Here is a 14,524-nt window from a genome sequence, read left to right as displayed (position 1 = left end):
CCATTTTCCCAACAAGTTTAGACAATAACTTATAGCGAATAAAAGAGATCCGGAGAGGATACGTTTTAGAAAGGTTGGATTTCTTGCGTTTATAGCCATGGTGATCAACTGCACTGCACTGATGGAGCGGAAATCCCAGAAATGTATGTATGTAGAGGACAAACAGATTAACTCTACCACTGGGTAGAGGAGAGGCCAAATGTAAGCTCAGAGCTGTTTTGATAGATGTGTGGCAGAAGAGGTGTGACTCTGAGCCCAAGGGCCAGGATTTATATGCCCTCTAAAGAAAGGTCGGTGGACCAAGATTCAAAGGTCAGATTAGGAAGTTAGAGGTGGTGTTTGGTCAGCATATGAATGCTTTGTGTCTGGAATACATGGTTGATGTAATGGTGGAGTATGTGATCTTCCCTGTGGCTCAGTTGGTAGAGCATGGTGTTTGCAATGCCAGCATGGTGTGTGCAACTCCAGGGTTGTGGGTTCGATTCCCATGGGGGGCCAGTACAACAAGAAAAAAATGCATGAAATGTATGCATTCACTACTGTAAGTCGCTCTGGATAAGAGTGTCTACTAAATGACGTAAATGTTGTGTTGTTGCAAGTATGTTGAGGAGAGGGAGAGATTTTAAGGTTTGGAGGATGGGAAAAGGTCTTTTGGAAGTTAGTAGGGCTCTTTTTTATTTTCTTAGTAGTATGAGGATTTAGGTTTATGGGTTTGTTTTCTTTTTTTTTACCAAAGTAGAGCTTTGGGAATCGTAATTGACCACGCACTCCAGCACAATAGGTGGCAGCATGCACCTTTAAACGTTTGTTTAAGACCGCCAATCTACCAAAGAAGAAGTAAACGGAATCAAGAACGACTAGCGGCCAATAATAATTTCAACGTTTTTGTTGTTATTTATACGGTTATAGGCGTTTATTAACCCTGGAACTCAAAATATGACAGGACTTTTTTGATAGATGTTATCTAGGTAACGGTTAGCTAGCTGTTAACAATGGCTAACTGTGTGGTTTTTCACACTCAAATAGCCTCCGTTATGGAGGTGCTAGCGAATGCAGCCGTGGCAGAGATCTGTAAACTCGTAGACGACGACTATGCAGTGTTTCGCTTGGAAATAACTCAAAGCCAGAAAGAAAACAGGGGATTGCGGAGGAAACTACAGCTATTGGAACTAAAGGTGGCACGGGATCGCGCAGAGAGGACAATGCGAGAGCGCGTCGTCGCCAGTCGTCCTAGTAGTGTCAAGATCCTCGATCAATACAGAGAGATGGCAAGAGGTACATTTTGCAGAAGGACGAGGCTTCTGGGCCTGTCGCCCCGTTCCCCTCTGCGCATGTGTAACTTTAATGCGTTATTAACCACATAGTTAATTAACCAGAATTGGGTCTTTGACAGTTTTGGGATGTTATGCAATAATTCCCCTGATTACTTAGCAATCTTGCACAAAGACACATTATCATATTCTAACCAGATTTATTTTTTTACTGCATTTCTTATTATTTACTCAATGAAAATAAGATGATGCATGGAACATAATCAATCTATAAATAAATAGTATGTCAAGAAGTTATGTGTTTGTTACCTTACATTCGTGCCAATTCTAGACAGCGTATATGTCTGAATACCCATACTACATACTTAAACTGCATACTGTGTACTCATTGTCGCGTACTATTTAGCAAATACCATTAGTAAAGAAATATGCAATATGCAACGCAGTAACTGCTTCTGACTGGCTGAGTAGGTGGGGCAGGGCTGAGTGCTGGTGGATTTTTATAAATTCAACAGACATTACGTTAATCAACCTGATAATGGCTAATTTCCAATTTGATTAATTTCTCTAAACTCTAAATAGAATAGGAATAGAGCTTAATTAAGGCCTACTCAGGCTGGTTATAGGAAACTTGTCACATTAGACCTACACTGTAGCCCAGGGGTCAGCCTGGTCTCATAGACTAGACATAACATAGTAACTGTAAATCCAGGAGACCAAATTAGTATGATATGTTAGGTATGGCAGATGGTTATTTAAGGCAAAAATGTTAGCCGGTTAGTGCGAACATTTAGCAACCCAAAGGTTGTGAGTTTGAATCTCATGATGGACAACTTTAGCTACCTTTAACTACTTTTTAGGTACTTTGCAACTACATAGCATGTTAGCTAACCCTTCTCCTAAACTTAACCCTAACCCCTAGCCTAGCTAACTTTAGCCAGCTAGCCCCCTAGCTAAAATTCGTAACATATTGTAAGTTCTGCAAATTCGTAACATATCACACAAAATGGGTGATGGGCATCCACAAATTAATACATACCATACGAAATGTAACATATAATTCTAAATAGAGCGTCTCGGATTTATGTACAGAATCAAACGAAATGCTCTGAGACAAGGTTGCAGGGGTTAGGCAACCCTGGAGTGCTACAGGCACTTCATGGTTTTGTTTTAACTGACCTGGAAGACCATGTGTGTTGAATTTAGGCAATCACTGAACTGATAAATGAGCTCAGTTGGTCAGGTGTGGTGCCTAGTTGGAACAAAATCCTGTAGTACCTGCAGCACTCCAGGAACAGGGTTGCTTACCCCTGCCATAGCCCATATGTCCTATTTAAAAAGGACTGAAGACAAAAACAGAATTTGGTTCCATTTCAACATATTTATTAGTGAAACCAAAATGCTGTAACATATATTTTATGTGGAAATGTATATAAAAAATATAAAAAAATGAAATATGACATTTACATAAGTATTCAGACCCTTTATTCAGTACTTTGTTGAAGCACCTTTGGTAGTTTTTTATTTGCAATACATTTGCAGAAATTTCTAAAAACCTGTTTTCACTTTGTCATTATGGGGTATTGTGTGTAGAATGAGGGGAACAAAAATGATTTTGCCATTTTAGAATAAGGCAGTAACGTAACAAAATGTGGGAAAAGTCGAGGGGTCTGAAAACTTTCCGTATGCACTGTATATACATGAAATCAAAATAGCCTAGTACACACACCAAAACTTTTCAAATGTTCAATTAAAAAGGCTATTTCACAGAAAACCGTGGACAGTCAGATGCATGGCAAATTCAGAACCCCTGGACATCAACATAAACTAAAGCACTGATCATTGGGAACGAGATCAGAATCACTGGTAAGGCTTCATCCATATATTAAATCATTAAATATGTAGCCTAGCCTGCAAAACGAAAACAATCCGTATGTTAAAATCAAACGGCCTGATTAACATGACATCAATAACGCAGACACATCCCGAGTCCCCAGTGCCGACACGTTCAGAAATCAAAAGATGTTGTAGTATTTAGTTTAAAAGCTCTGACGATGGCCAAGAGAACAATAAACACGTTTCAATGATGTAGTGCCTACGATTCAATACTCAATTATTTTAAGGAGAACAAAGTCTACATCTTCCCAATTAAGTAGCTTAGTTTTGTTGTTTTTCCCTATTTCTCTTTGAGTAGCCAATCACTTGCAGCCCACCTCTTCCAATGCATTGTGGAAAAGTGTGCATCTAATTCTACTATATAAAGAGCTGAGATGACTATAACATCCTTGCATTTAAACCATCTTGATTTAAAAAAATTCACATAATATAGAACATTCTATTTTCGCATACTGAAAATGTGTAATGCGCGATTGCATTGTTTCACGCTATTCGTTGATTTCGGTAGCGCATCCGCTTATCTAATTGATCGGCTGTTGTCAAAGGCCGAATTAGTATTTAAGGTATACTAGATTTTTTTAAATGTCGCATACTATTACACTTTGTTTTCGCATACTCAAACAGCATACTATTTAGGACGCAAGTATGGGCATTCGGACACGGCCACAGTCAAAACTGTCAATAGTGTACTATATAGTGTTGAGCATTGACAGCAGAGTACCTAACCACCTCTTTTCCCCCAATCACTCTCTCCGGTGAAGGACATCTCACTGGAGGCCGCAGGAGTTTTGTGAAGCCAGTGAGAGACAATACATGGAGAGATGACCAACCAATCACTGTTGATGAGGGGAGTGGAACCTCAACCCAGCAGGTTATGGTGATAGAGGTTAGTGTCATAATGTACCATAATAAATTACAGTACATTAAATGTGGCTAGTTTATTAGGCTGTCATTGTAGACTGTCATTATTAATGTAGGCTGTCATTGTAAATAAGAATTTGTTCTTAACTGACTTGCCTAGTTAAATAACGGTTCAATTAAAAATAAAATTTTAAAAAATCAGAAAGGCTCCCCTCAGCTATTCACTTGCTAGCATGTACATCCTAATTTATAGAGAGACTTCCCTATGACATTGTTATCCAATGCAACTCATGTACTGAAAATAACCTCTGCTCTCCTTGAGTCAGTCTGCAGATGGAGAGTCTGCAGGTCCTGGAGGATCGTCTCCGGTAAAGCAGGAGAGGACTGAAGGAGAGGACCTACAACAAATCAGAAACATCCAGACTGGAGTAGCGGCTGGAGTGGCGCCCCCTGTAGCCACAAAGGACCTCACCGCCTCGCCCCAGCCCAGGACAAAACGCAACATCACAGAGAACAGTGGAACAATGAACGAGGTCCTCAAGTCAGAGACAGACACAGAGACTTTAATTGTAACACAAAGGCTTTTACATACAGGATCTGTCCTCAGGTCAGACCCAGAGGGGCTGGGGCCACTGGGCTGTCCTCCTGCTCCTGGCTCAGAGTATTTACTTTACGGTAACCCAAGTCCGAGGACGGTTCATTCCCATCGGGACTCATGTGACGCATTAGAGACAGGCAACGATCCGTCTTGTTCCTACACGACAGAGATCGAGCCTGGCAACATATCCTTGGGTTTAGAGACACAGAATGATCTGTCTAGAGGGAACTTGAACCAGTACAGTAGTAGTGTGTACTCTGAAGGGTGCCTAGATAAGAAAGGGGAGGTTATAGTCGTAGATGAAGTGACTGTGAAAGTGGAGGGCAATGCTCCTCCCACATGGAATGTAGATTGTCATCTAGGAGACAGACACTCACAGGGCAGAGATTTGTTAGACTACAGGGGAAGCTTAGGGACAAATCTAAATGTCGCCACCCACTCCCCTTTACACGCGTTCAGGGATCGTGTCCCAGTGTCCACGACGATGGGGCCTTCCGATTCACACGACAGCATCGTTTTTGATCAGGTATTGAACTCAAAGGGCCAAAAGGCCAAGGCTCAGGCAGTGGGAGCAACATCAGACAATAGTAATGAGAAACAGTTCCTCTGCATGTTCTGTAACAAAGGCTTCAGCTGCCTCCAGAAGTTGGAGATCCACCAGATGGTCCACACAGGGATGAAACCCTTCAGCTGTACCCAGTGTCATATGCGCTTCTCCCACTCGTCCAGCCTTAAGAGGCACCAGAGGGTTCACACAGGGGTGAAACCATTCAGCTGTACCCAGTGTCACATGCGCTTCGCCCAGGCTGGTGACTTGAAAAGGCACCAGAGGGTCCACACAGGGGAGAAACCCTACAGCTGTACCCAGTGTCACATGCGCTTTGCCCAGGCTGGCAACCTGAAGATGCACCTGAAGGTCCACACGGGAGAGAGGCCGTTCGCCTGTATGGACTGCGGGAAGAGGTTCTCCGAGAGGAGCTACCTCATGATACACCAGCAGAAAAACCATTCCACTCTATAACATAGAAAGTAACCTTTCCACTCGTTAGAAGTTTAGATAAAACCCTACATTAAAGACAAAGATACATTTTCATTGTTGTCAGCAGGAAAGATCCACAGATGCATTTGGAATAACGAGAGTAACAGATTTCAGTGTTGAATATTCCTGGGTAGAATATTGCCACCAGACATAGTAGATATATAAGCCTAAAAAGTCTGTTTATACAGTTGAAGTCTGAAGTTTATCCACCTTAGCCAAATACATTTAAACTCAGTTTTTCACAATTCCTGACATTTAATCCTAGTAAAAATGTTAGGTCAGTTAGGATCACCACTTTATTTTAAGAATGTGAAATGACAGAATAATGGTAGAGAGCATGATTTATTTCAGCATTTGTTCTTTCATCACATTCTCAGTGGGTCAATTAGTAGTTGGTAGCATTGCCTTTAAATTGTTTAATTTGGCTCAAACGTTTTGGGTAGCCTTCCACAAGCTACCCACAATAAGTTAGGTGAATTTTGGCCCATTCCTCCTGACAGAGCTGGTGTAACTGAGTCAGGTTTGTAGGCCTCCTTGCTCGCACACACTTTTTCAGTTCTGCCCACAAATGTTCTATGGGATTGAGGTCAGGGCTTTGTGATGGCCACTCCAATACCTTGACTTTGTTGTCCTTAAGCCATTTTGCCACAACTTTGGAAGTATGCTTGGGGTCATTGTCCATTTGGGAGACCCATTTGCGACCAAGCTTTAACTTCCTGACTGATGTCTTGAGATTTTGCTTCAATATATCCACATCATTTTCCTTCCTCTTGATGCCATCTATTTTGTGAAGTGCACCAGTCCCTCCTGCAGCAAAGCACCCCCACAACATGATGCTGCCACCCCCTTAATTCACGGATGGGATGGTGTTCTTCGGCTTGCAAGCCTCCCCCTTTTTCCTCTAAATATAAAGACGGTCATTATGGCCAAACAGTTATATTTTTGTTTCATCAGACCAGAGGACATTTCTCCAAAAAGTATGAGTCCCCATGTGCAGTTGCAAACCATAGTCTGACTTTTTTATGGCGGTTTTGGAGCAGTGGCTTCTTCCTTGCTGAGCGGCCTTCCAAGTTATGTCGATATTGAACTCGTTTTACTGTGGATATAGATACTTTTGTACCTGTTTCCTCCAGCATCTTCACAAGGTCCTTTGCTGTTGTTCTGGGATTGATTCGCACTTTTTGTACCAAAGTACGTTCATCTCTAGGAGACAGAACGCGTCTCCTTCCTGAGCGGTATGACGGCTGCGTGGTACCATGGTGTTTATACTTCAGGCGTTTGGAAGTTGCTCCCAAGGATGTACCAGACTTGTGAGGTCTACAATTTATTTTTCTAGGTTCTTGGCTGATTTCTTTTGATTTTCCCATGATGTCAAGCAAAGAGGCACTGAGTTTGAAGGTAGGCCTTGAAATACATCTACAGGTACACCTCCAATTGCCTCAAATGATGTCAATTAGCCTATCAGCAGCTTCTAAAGGCATGACATAATTTTCAGGAATTTTCAAGCCATTTAAAGGCACAGTCAACTTAGTGTATGTAAACTTCTGCCCCACTGGAATTGTGATACAGTGAATTATAAGTGAAATAATCTGTCTGTAAACAATTGTTGGGAAAATTACTTGTGTCATGCACAAAGTAGATGTCCTAACCAACTTGCCAAAACGATAGTTTGTTAAGAAGAGATTTGTGGAGTGGTTGAAAAACAAGTTTTAATGACTCCAACGTAAGTGTATGTAAACTTCCGACTTCAACTGTAGATAACTTTTCTGTACTCTCTGGACTAAAACCTAATTATAAGTTTACAATATTATGTATTGGATCTTTAAAAAAATACACATTTTATATTACCCTGCAGTTTACCTATAAAATGGGCTGACGTGAAGTAGACATATTGGTATTTACATCACAAAATATATAATTAAGTTCTCCACAATGAATTTCAATAGAAAACTTGTAAAAATAGACAAGATCCTGCAACCATGGAGAGGTAAATACCTGTCTATTTATGGAAAAATTGCCCTGATTAATTCCTTAGTCATATCTCAGTTTACTCTACTTATGGCGCTGCCTACTCCTGATGATTCATTTTTCAAATCATATGACCAAAAAATATTTCGCTTCATCTAGGATGCTAAACCAGACAAAATAAAGCATGCCTATCTATATAATGAATATGAATTGGGTGGGTTGAGATTAATAAATATAAAAGTACTAAACCTCTCTCTAAAAGCTTCACTTATTCAAAAGTTTTACTTGAACCATAAATGGTTCTCAAGTAGATTACTAAGAAAAGCTCATCCATTGTTTAAAAATGGCATTTAAAAAAAAAAAAGCAAAATTTCCAACAAGCATTGCAGAGCTGGCTACAATTTCAATTTCATCCCCCTGAAAAGATAGAACAAATATTATGGCTGAACTCAAATATGCTGGTTGATAAAATAAATGTATTTATGGGAAAGATGTTTGAAAAGGGTATTTTGTTCTTAAATGATATTGGATGGAAATTGGAATGGTAGCGTTATGTCCTTCATGGGAAGGTCTGCTCATTCCAAGAGTACAACCAATTGATTACAGCATTACCCCAAAAATGGAGGAGGCAGGTGGCAGCGGGAGGAAGTAGGGAACTGGTCTGTCTGCCCAATATAAAGGATCAAAACTGGCGGTGGAATAAAAATAGCATAAATAGGAAAGTATACAAGTTTCATTTGAGTACCAGGATGTTGACAACTGTGCCATACAGATTGCAAAATAGTTGGGAAGAGATTTTGGATGTACCGATTCCATGGTACAGGGTGTATAAGTTTATATATAAAACAACGCAAGATTCAAGACTGTGCTTTTCAGCTAAAAATATTATATTGAATTCTCACCACTGACAAAATGTTGAATATTTGGGGCATAAAATCATTGAAGCTCTGCAGATTTTGTTGTGACGACACAGAATCAATAGACTATTTATTTTGGTATTGCCCTCAGGTAGCCTGTTTCTGGTCTCAGGTTCAGGAATGGCTGAAAATGCATAGGACTGATCGAAAATTGACCCTAGAAATAGTATTGTTAGGAGATTTGGAGAGACCGGGTCAGTCAATTACTAATACTCTTAGTAAAAGTATTTATCTTCAACTCGCAATCTGTGGATTCGATTAGATAGATTGAAATTGTATGTTAAACGTCACAGCATAGTTGAAAGATAGGTGTTGCATAGAAACCCGAAGAGAGTGACCAGCAGAGATAGGTGGGATGGGCTGAGGGTTGGGATGTGGAATTGGAGACAAGTGAGAGTGGAGTTGCTGTGCGGGAGATAGAATGATGGTCAAAGATAAAGTCAAAATAAAACATAATAAAAAATATGCTTGAATGACACTGAGGGGCAGTGTTTTTACTGCTAAAGCCGGTTTGCCTGAGGCTGATGCTGTTCAGGTGTTTGTACACATGCATATACACACACTCATTCAAATAAACGCATACAAGAACACACACATACATGTAATAGTGCCAGACATGAACACAAACATATACAGTTGGCATTGCTGTTATGATTTTAGTTGTCCTTGATGTCCTTTTTTATTCATTGTTGTTTGCTGTTTTTTTCTGTTTTTTTTCTCTTTAGTTTGTTCTGTTGGTTGTTGGTGCATTGGGGGATTCTTGGGGGTGGGGAATGGAATTAATTGTATTTTCTTTTCTTCCTGAGGGGAGGGGGGGCTGTGGGAGGGGTCTCAAATGGTTGAGGGACAGCAATTGGGGAACTGTTGGAGGGTTCGGGTTCACATTTTTTTGCCTGGTGGGAGATCTGTCAACATGTCCTTGAGCAGGGCATTGACCCTGGATGCTTCTGTGTGTCGATCTGAATGGGAGTCTGTTGGATGACTGGTATGGTGTAGTTGTTGAGCGGCTTCACTGCAAGTATATATGTTTCGGATATTCAATCAAATAAAAAACATTTTAACTTAAAAAAAAAGAACTTAAAGTTGTGCCATTATGTTTGCACTTTCATATTGAAAGGGATGTTACGGAGTCTAGTTGATCGGTAATCGACTAACCGGACTGTTCCCCGGACTCCGTGTGTAGGGATTTGTACAATGCATGAACAAGGCTATTGAACTTGACATTGGTGTCTGTCTTTATTTCTTTATCCAACATATCATACTCAAACAATGTTCCGACCAACATATAAAGTTCTGAACTGGTCAAAATAAAATGATGAACCCACCGAAAAATACAGGTTTATATTGTTCCTTTCTGTTCCATTTCATCCTGTGAAATCAACATCGTTTTTACATTTAGCTCATTAAAATTACTCCAACAATCAGAGCAGCTTGCTATAGACCAAGCAAGCTAATTGTTTACATGCTTGATGGACAGAAGAGAGCAAGAGAGAGGTGTGGCCATAGATGAGGAGGATTGGCTTGAAGCGCTTAGCATCATGATATGACTTGCATTATAATTATATACTTAAGCAATAAGGCATTAGGGGGTGTGGTATATTGCCAATATACCACAAACCCCTGAGGTGCCTTATTGCTATTATAAACTGGTTACCAACGTAATTAGAACAGTAAAAATAAATGTTTTGTCTTAGTGGTATAAGGTCTGATATACCACAGCCAATCATCATTCAAGGCTCGAACCACAGTTTATAAAAGACCATATAAGACCATGTGGTATATTGCCAATATACCACGGCTTAGGGCTGTTCTTATGCATGACGCATCGCAGAGTTCCTGGATACAGCCCTTAGCCGTGGTATATTGGCCATACACCACAAACCCCCGAGGTGCCTTATTGCTATTATAATATGGTTACTAAAGTAATTAGAGCAGTAAAATTAAATGTCTTGTCATACCCATGGTATATGGTCTTTTATAAACTGTGGCTCGAGCCTTGAATGATGATTGGCTGATAGCTGTGGTATAACAGACCTTATACCACGGGTATGACAAAACATTTATTTTTACTGTTCTAATTACGTTGGGAACCAGTTTATAATAGCAATAAGGCACCTCGGGGGCTTGTGGTATATGGCCAATATACCACGGCTAAGGGTTGTGTCTAGGCACACCGCAATGCGTGCTATATTGGCCATATACCACACCCCCTCGTGCTTTAATGCTTAAATATACCACTGCTGTCAGCCAATCAACATTCAGGGCTGGAACCACCCAGGATATAATAGCTAGTTACCTACGGAGGAGCAGCTAATATGGAGGAACTTTGTCAAACTTGATAACTAATAGTATCCTTAACTGAGAAAAAGCTGATATGCAGACACTGGAAGGAGAAGTATCAGTGAGTTATTAGCATAGATGCTATGATGGCATTATCTATGGGAATGAAAAAAAGGCTCAGAACTTCAAAGAATGTTATTACCCGGTTCTCAAGATTTGAAAATAACGGTTCTATTCCGGAACACTAGATATCACTTTTGTTCCCGGTTCTGTTTCATTCTTTAACAGTTTTTGGTTCTATTCCCTGAACCGGTTCCAAACCTCTTGAATGTTTTGGCATTCAGGTCCAAAAAGTCACTTTCTGAGCACTTCTACATTGGGCAAATATGTATGGCAGTCTCTCTCTTCACAGTGGAGGGGGGAAGCTGATAAAGATAGACCCTCCTGTTACTATGATACAAACACCACAGTATCCATGATGAACCGAGCAGGTCACTCTGGCCTGGGCTCCAGGATTCACAGAAAGTGGTTGTAGACTTAACAGGAAGTCCGTCTTCTCTTTTAGGATCTCATCTAATGCCTGGTGAATGGGTTCATACAAAGCCTGGGCCTGGGTCTAGCCTCCCTATGAGTTACCCAACCAATACAGACAGGGTAAGGATGGACGTTCACCACAAGAGGTACCGAGCCTATAACACAGCACACAATCCCAACCACAAGGTTTTGATCAGCATCAAAACCAACACATGCACAACTATGGGGAAAAACAGATGGGGTTGGCTTAGATTGTTGACAACATGTAAGGTATATTTTGTGTCCAATGTTTATTGAAAACATAAATACATTTGTACAATGAGCACTTGTTGTATCTCAAATACATCGTTAAAGTTGTTGGTTAGCTAGCTAAGGAATTTTGGCCATATTAGTATTGACATGAAATCAGTCAAAACACCTCAAAACGCACATTTAACCACACCCTTTGAGCTATGACGCCACCAATAGATCCTTTCTCTTCCGTTTAATCGGAAGTGAACGTTGACCATGAACAATTTCCACTTTAGCGTTTATTGAAACCATGTAACTCCAAATATTACTCATTTAACGGCACAGCATCACATACTTTTCCCAGGTAATGTTTAGTTCGTGTTGGAGACAGGACTTGGTTGATAGACGTTATCTAGGTAACGCTATCTAACGTTAGCTAACAATGGCTAACTATGTTTTTTCACACTCAAATAACTTCCATTATGGAGGAGCTAGCGAATGCAGCCGTGGCAGAGATCTGTAAACTCGTAGACGACGACTATGCAGTGTTTCGTTTGGAAATAACTCAAAGCCAGAAAGAAAACAGGTCATTGCGGAGGAAACTACAGCTACAGGAACTGAAGGTGTCACGGGAGCGGGCAGAGAGGACAATGCGAGAGCGCGTCCTCGGCAGTCGTCCAAGTAGTGTCAAGATCCTCGATCGAAACAGAAGAATGGCAAGAGGTACATTTTTCACAAGGCCAAGCTGCGGAGCCTATCGCCCCCTTCCCCATATGTGACTTAAGATGTGTTAACCAGTATTGTGTCTTGTTCAGTTTTGGGGTATTATTCAATAATTCCCGTGATTAGTTTACTATCTTGCTCAAAGACACTATCATTCTAACTACTTTCTTGATTTACTACATTTCCTATCATTTACTAATTGAAAACAATATGATGCATGGAACATAATCAATCAATCTATAAGTAGTGTATTAAGAAGTTATGCAAAGTGTTACCTTACATCCTTGTCAATTCTAGATAGTGTCTATAGTGTACAATATACCATTGACAGTAGCTAACCTAACCACCTCTTTCTTTCCCCCAATCACTCTCGGGTGAAGGACATCTCACTGGAGGCCACAGGAGCTTTGTGAAGCCAGCGGGACGCAATATTTGGAGAGATGACCAACCAATCACTGTTGATGAGGGGAGTGGAACCTCAACCCATCATGTTATTGTGATAGAGGTTAGTGTAATAGTGTTGCATAAAAAATTCCAGTACATTAAATGTGGCCAGTTTATTAGGCTGTCATTGTTGGCTGTCATCAAATGTTGCCGGTTTATTTCAGAAAGGCTCCCCTCAGCTATTCACTTCCTTACATGTACATCTTCATTTATCTGCCATATGGGAGCTTGTGAGACTTCCTTACTACATTGTTATTCAATTAAACAAATTTACCGGTAATAACCTCCTCTCTTCTTGTGTCAGTCTGCAGATGCAGAGGCTGCAGGTCCTGGGGTCAAACAGGAAGGTCTGAAGGAGAGGAGGACCCACGGCACAGCAGAAACATCCAGACTGGAGCGCACACTATAGCCATGGAGGACTCCACCACCGCCCCAGCACCGCCCAGGACTCAACGCAGCATCATGGAGGTCAGTGGAACGCCGAACGCGGTCCTCAAGTCAGAGACAGACACGGAGACTTTAACTGTAACACACAGTCTCTTACACACAGGATCTGACCACAGATCAGACCCAGAGAGGCTGGGGCAGGGGCCACTGGGCTGTCCTCCTGCTCCCGGCTCAGAGTATTTACCGGTATTTCACCAGAGACAGAAGATGGTTCATTCCTGTGGAGATGGTGACACGTTAGACACTAGTGATGATCTGTCTTGTTCTTACACTACAGAGATGGACCCTGGCAACATGCCCTTGGGTTTAGAGACACAGACTGATCTGTCTAGAGGGGACTGGAACCGGTACAGTAGTAGTGTATACTCTGAAGGGTGCCAAGATAAGAAAAGGAAGGTTATAGTTGTAGATGAAGTGGATGGAGATGTTCCTCTGACATGGAATGCAGACAAGACTCACTTAGGAGAAGGACACTCACAAGGCAGAGATTTCTTAGATTATAGGGAAAGCTTAGAGACAAATCCAAATGTCGCCACCCACTCCCCTTTACACGCGTTCAGGGATTGCGACCCGGTGTCCCCGTCAATAGGGCCTTCGGATTCCCACAGTCGTGTCCTTTTCGATCAGGTATTGAACTCAAAGGCTCAGGGAGCCGGAGCAACATCAGGTAATAGTAAAGAGAAACAGTTCCTCTGCATGTTCTGTAAGAAAGGCTTCAGCTGCCTCCAGAAGGTGGAGATCCACCAGAGGGTCCACACAGGGGAGAAATCCTACAGCTGTACCCAGTGTCACATGCGGTTTGCCCAGGCTGGCAACCTAAAGATCCACCAGAGGGTCCACACAGGGGTGAAACCCTTCAGCTGTACACAGTGTCATATGCACTTCTCCCATTCGTCCAGCCTGAAGAGGCACCAGAGGATCCACACAGGGGAGAAATCCTACAGCTGCCTCCCAGTGTGAAAATAGGTTTTCCCAACAGAACCAGCTGAAGATGTACCTGAAGGTCCACACGTGAGAAAGGCCGTTAGCCTGTACGCACTGCGGGAAGAGGTTCAGAGAGGAGCTACCTCAGCATACACCAGCTGAAAAAACATTCCACTCTATAACATAGAAAGTAACCATTGCACTCAATACCTGAAACCCTGCATTAAAGTCAAAGATGAATTTTTATTTCATTGTCAGCAAAAAAGATCCACAGATGCCTTTGTAATAACGAAAGTAACAGATTTCAGTGATTAATATTCCTGGGTAGAATATTGAATTCAGCCATTGTGTGATGTATGTATGTATGTGTGTATGTACAGTACATGTATGT

At 41.4% G+C, this 14,524-nt stretch overlaps 2 protein-coding genes across 2 annotated transcripts; both read left to right on the top strand.

The window, feature by feature from the left end:
* The first annotated feature begins 829 nt into the window (after positions 1–829).
* On the top strand, positions 830–5,944 carry LOC106602422 (zinc finger protein 19-like). Its single transcript, XM_014195046.2, has 3 exons — positions 830–1,275; positions 3,929–4,053; positions 4,355–5,944. The coding sequence occupies exons 1-3, from the start codon at positions 993–995 to the stop codon at positions 5,645–5,647; spliced, it is 1,701 nt and encodes a 566-aa protein (XP_014050521.2). The 5' UTR covers positions 830–992; the 3' UTR covers positions 5,648–5,944.
* A 7,132-nt stretch (positions 5,945–13,076) lies between these two features.
* On the top strand, positions 13,077–14,524 carry LOC106602475 (zinc finger protein 235-like). The gene has a single exon (XM_014195144.2). It carries the CDS (start codon positions 13,174–13,176, stop codon positions 14,167–14,169), a length of 996 nt encoding a protein of 331 aa, XP_014050619.2. The 5' UTR covers positions 13,077–13,173; the 3' UTR covers positions 14,170–14,524.

The sequence above is a fragment of the Salmo salar genome, chromosome ssa04 (assembly GCF_905237065.1).
Source record: "Salmo salar chromosome ssa04, Ssal_v3.1, whole genome shotgun sequence".
NCBI lineage: Eukaryota > Metazoa > Chordata > Actinopteri > Salmoniformes > Salmonidae > Salmo > Salmo salar.
Note: the sequence above shows the minus strand (reverse complement) of the source record. Positions and strands in the feature narration are given on the sequence as shown.